The sequence below is a fragment of the Morone saxatilis genome, unplaced genomic scaffold (genome assembly GCF_004916995.1).
Source record: "Morone saxatilis isolate NCDOM2014 unplaced genomic scaffold, NCSU_SB_2.0 Contig17, whole genome shotgun sequence".
Taxonomy (NCBI): domain Eukaryota; kingdom Metazoa; phylum Chordata; class Actinopteri; family Moronidae; genus Morone; species Morone saxatilis.
Genome location: NW_023339729.1, coordinates 11888856 through 11894268, shown reverse-complemented (window position 1 = coordinate 11894268; position 5413 = coordinate 11888856). Strand labels below are relative to the sequence as shown.

General features: G+C 35.5%; 1 protein-coding gene across 1 annotated transcript in view; it reads right to left on the bottom strand.

Moving 5' to 3' along the window:
• Positions 1–2929: 2929 nt before the first annotated feature.
• LOC118327349 (CD209 antigen-like protein E) overlaps positions 2930–5413 on the bottom strand; it is a 22523-nt gene continuing 20039 nt past the window's right edge. Inside the window, exon 6 of the mRNA XM_035660671.1 lies at positions 2930–3083. Coding sequence (XP_035516564.1) covers positions 2957–3083 — 127 coding nt within the window. The 3' untranslated portion in view covers positions 2930–2956. The remainder of the gene's footprint in view (positions 3084–5413) is intronic.

Here is a 5413-nt window from a genome sequence, read left to right as displayed (position 1 = left end):
TGGGGGCGCCCCTTGAAACCCCTGTACTATACTTGTTAGTGCCCTCCACTCAGGGTTTTCATAAGCACACTCTGAGCCCTTTCTATCACTGACATAGAAGTCCACCTATAACTCTCCCCTGTGGTTCTGACCCAAAAGTGATACCTTCTCTGTGATCCCCAGGCTCAGCGAACATGTCCCTCCTGACACTTATTTCTCAAATGACTATCAATACATTAATGACCCGCTATAACTTACTCCTATTCCGTACTCGCAGTATATAAAATTGTAAGTTGAGATAACGAGCCGGGTGTGTTCTCTGAAAGAGGCTGACAATCACCACTTATTGAATGGCAATACTAAAGAGGAAAAACAGAAAAACAGGAAATTCAATAAGCAGCTTTGCCGCCCCTTCTGCCCGGTTTTCCTCTAAAATTCATCAGTGGATCCTTGATATTCAAAGATATAAGGTACAAGGTCTCAGTGACCACTTAGTTTTAATAAAAATCCCACAACCATACAGTAAATTAACCAAAAGAACAATGAGTGGGAAGTTTCTATGAGCGTCCAGCTTCCCAGTCTGGCCTTGATAATGTAATTCCTTCTTAAAAATTGTCTTTTCGAAAGCATAGTACTTAGAATATTATTATTATTATTTTATTATTATTTTATTATTATGTATCATATGAACTCAATATGACCAACCGATGTCGAGCATTAATAATAACAGAATTTAGTCTTGTTTCTGTTTCTGGCATCAAATAAATATAAAGTGACACATAGATCTTGTACCCCCACCCTTTTTTTTTTTATATCATAATGTAATGTTGAACATACACATGAAAATAATATTTTAAATAAATCCTGTCCTAATAATTTAAGACTTTTAAACAGATACAGTGACCTCCTACCAGAGAGTACAGCTGATAATACACACTACTCTCACACAACAGGTGTAACACCTGCAGCGAAGCTAATGATGACAAGAAACAACCCCGCATTGACTTTGGTTCGATATCATCAGCAAAAGCAATGAAAAAGATGTACTAAAAAGTTTTAACTGTGTAATCTACAATGTATGTATGACCCAGGTATGAACACGACGAGAAGCAAGTGTATGTGCGTTTTTCCTTTATTTTTATGCTCAAATTTCAATCTATGTTTAGTTTTCTGTTGTTTGGTGGTGTAGTTTTGTTGCCTCTAAACTGGTGCAAATATTCTTGTATGTTAGCACCTTGTCCACGTAGATGGCGTAGCTCTCCTTCCTGGTCTTTCTCTTCTTCTTGCCGGTCTTAGTGACGCCTTTAGAGATGGCTTTCTTTGAGTTTTTTCGGTGCTTTCACGTTCAGGCATCTTGTCTTCAAGAAATTATCTTCCTTCAAGTAAGGTCTGTAGGGTTGAGTTGATATGTTTGTATACACGCATGCAAATACAGCTGCGCTGTTCCTGGCACGGGATTGGTTGAGCGTTAAAACGCGTCTGAGCATGCTTACATCAACAACATATAGGGTAAGATTTGCTTTACAGCATAGACATATATACATATGTATATATGTCTATGCTTTACAGCAGCTCCAGATTAGTGATGGGAATTTCAGCTCTTTTTAGAGAGCCGGCTCCTTTCGCTTGGCTCACTAAAAAGAGCCGACTCTTTCGGCTCCCAAGTGGCTCCTCAGATTTTTTGTTGCTTAAATTAATTTATTACCAAATTATGTGTAAAACGAATTACTAATGTAAATACATACATTATATCAAATGTTTATTATTTATATGGCTTTATTAATATACTCAACATGGAGTAGAGTGCTATCAAAATAAATTATAAAATACAAAAACAAAGACCCATCTCAATTAGACAAAAAGCTGCTCGATATGAAATGTTTAACTTTGCACAGTCTACACTCTGCCTTTGAACTGTCTATCACATTAAAATGTGTCCAAACTTTACTACGTTTCCTGTCATTCATTTTCCTCACCTTTCCAGTGGGTAGTCTCTGTCTATGTAGCGCCAAGCTCTCACGTCTCCCTCCCTCCTGTTCACATGCTCACTGTGCCGTGTGTGTCTGTGCTTCCTCAGGTTGGCTCAGACAAATTGCATGAGCACTCACAGGTGTGCCAAATAGACCGTATTCGTCTTAATTTTTTCCTTTTCTCATTTTAAAATGTTTTATATATGTTAGAAAGGTGAGAGTATAACACAAACATGAAATACAAAAATACATTTTAAAGATAAAGTTAAGAAAACAGCATGATTAACCTAACAGAATCACAAGAATTACACCATTACAAACAAAAATAAGAAGAAGAGACAAACATTATGTTGTTGCTGACTTAAAGAGTGTGACAGCTGCTGGGATGAAGGACCTGCACCAGTGCTCCTTATGGCACTGAGGGAGCAGCAGTCTGTTTGTAAAGTCTGTGTGAGAAGTAAAGTTCAAAATATAAAACACGATGCATTAAGGAAACTATTTATTAGTTTAAAACAGATGAAGGAAAGATCCACAACACAAAAATTTGATCATGACAAAATTTAAAATGGAAGTTAAACTCTTGAATGGAAAATCATTTGTAAACAAACATAAAAATAATAAAACAGGATTTTTTTAAATCATCATATATATATATTATACATACTGAAGTAAATGCATACTCTGGACACATACTATACGCCCTACTAGCAAAAGTCTTTGAAAACATTTAATTTCTTTGTACATCTCTGGACTCACTTTTCTTACATAAAGGCTGCTTCATATACTAGCATTTTGACAACATTATATATATATATATATATACCATGCCGATTCATACAGTGTGTGTATGTCTATGTATGTTAATGAGACACACATATCTTGCTTTGCATTATTTTAATGCTGCCTTGGCAGTTGTTGAAACAGGAAGCTGCAACACAGAATATCTCCTTGGCTTTCATATCTTTGTATTATTATCATATCTTTGTCTTGTGGGATCGGATGCAGAGTTAATAAGCCCATTTACTCTCACAGATCCAGTATCTTTTAGAGTTGCATGATTCATCATTCCAGCTGTTCTTTGATTCTGCGCAGTCTTCATTTCCACGATTATTTGGCTCAAACCAACCCCAGTAGCTGAAACCACAAAACAACAAAAATTAATAATTTTCTAAAGCCAGACACGTAGACTCGAAAGGCAGATTACATTTCAACTTGATTAATTATATATATATGTTAACTATAAGTCTTTCTCTGTATCAGTGAAACTGTAGTTACAGTCACATTTTAGTATATCAGAATTTAACCACCCTTGAAATGTATCATCTAGAGTGTTAAAAACAAGAAGGTGAACAAAGCTTGGCTAAAGTTACAGTTAAGTTAAGGCTGCCCCTCCAGAAGCAACAAATAGTAATAATAACTGTTTTATTTTGCTGGTGTGAATGATGTAAATATGAGTAGAGACCAAATTAAAATTATATATACATAACACAAAGCGATGCCCTATATGCCCCCGCATCTTATGACATTGTAGCATCCAAACTTGGTATGTTGCCATTGTGTAAGCGAAGCGAAGTGAAATAGGATAAAAAAATGAATGGCAACAATTTCCTATTAATGTTTATAGAAAATCTTATTATAGAGGTCCAGATATTCTGTGTATCTTTACAGAGATATGAGTCAAATATTTGGTTTTGATTATTTATATTTTATATTAAGTTGCACATGTACAGTTTAGTTTTTAGTCAAAAGCTGCCTCAAATATTTAGACACCATTTTTACTGCATATTTGCATATAGTGTTTATACTTTTCATTTATAGTCTTATATTTTCTATTATATTTTGTAATATTCTTATATTGTGATAACTTATTGTACTTCCACTTCTGTACTCTTGCACTACATTCCCCAATGATGCTGTGTCTAATTTGAGCTTTCTTCCTCGGGGATCAATAAAGCGTACATCTTATCTTATACAGTGAGTATATTCACTAAAAGCATCAGAGTTTGTCTAAAGACACATCAAAGTGCTAATTTAATGTCAGTGTATGCAAAAAATATTAGATAAATACTAAGAAAATTGTTGTGTGTTGTTAAGTATCCCTTTGTAAAACCATTTCATTAAGGTTTAAAACACTAAGACATTATTATGGTACACTAACCTGAGATATCCTGTCCCTGTGTGTTAGGCTTTAAAAATCTTAGAACCACAATACTCCCATATTGCAGCTGGATACAGTGAGTGAGCCACCTCTGGCTGATCAGAAGCATCATGGTAACAGAAAAGTTAAGTTTAGTATGAACCTCGTGGTCAGCGGAGTCCCATCCACCCATTTCCACCTCCCCCTCTGTTGCTGAGTCCAGTCAGTCCGATCCACACGGCTTCTGGAAACGTCTAGTGAACTCCTTGTTGACAGAGAGACAGTCATCAAACTAAACTACAGTAATAAACTGTTTAATCTGACCTCAACATCCTCAGTAACACACACACACACACACACACACAGACACACATGTACCTGTTCTTCTCTGCTGTTAATAATCACCAGATCTGCACCTCTCTGCAGACAGTCATTCTACTGTCTTGCCAGGATTCTCTTGAGAAGAAATGTTAATAGGAAACTCCGCTGATAATACTCCCATCCTAGTTGGCTGTACCGATCTATGTAAAATTAACACCAAAAAAACTCTCAACATCTCAGTGACGATTATCTGTTACATCAAGTCTTTTTTTAAAAACTAAAAACAGAATGACAACATGGCGCCTCTTCAGTCACTTCCTGTTATTCAGCCCACTGAATAAGCTCAGCAGTGTTTCTGGGCTGTACTATCTAGGTTATATTATATTCTATTTCTTTTTATTTTCACATTTTGAGTTTAAATGGTCTCAGTTTGGTTTGGTTTAGGCACAAAAGCTAATTCGTTTTAGGGAGAGATTTCCAGTGTGTATTGCAGCGTATATGCCAGGTGTACAGAGTATATCCACTTATTTATCAGTCAGCGTTGGGTAAACTCACATGTGTAAATTATCAATAGTGTTTTGCAAGTTGTTTTTAACTAAGATGGCGAAAAAATGATATGAGTGGGATGGAGTAAGAAATAAGGAATACTTCACTCAGTTATTGATTATTATTATTATGAACATAATTAGTTGTAACAAAGTAACAAAGTGCAAAAACTACATTTATGAGTGAGGATAAATATGCAACGCAGTCTTACATATCACTGTTTATAACACTGACGGACACTTACAAAGTAGTAGTATACCTACTTCTCCAAAACCACTACATCTATGAGGTTAAAATAAAAACATAACTTACCCTAACTATGTTACGTACTTAAATAAGTAAAGTAACTTATGTATGTAGCTTTTTAAAGTAAACAGAAGTCAACATTGACTTTGTTAAATACACAAATAGCTGTCTCCAGTGTTTTTGGCCCATCCATCCACTGCAACCTCCTCCATAT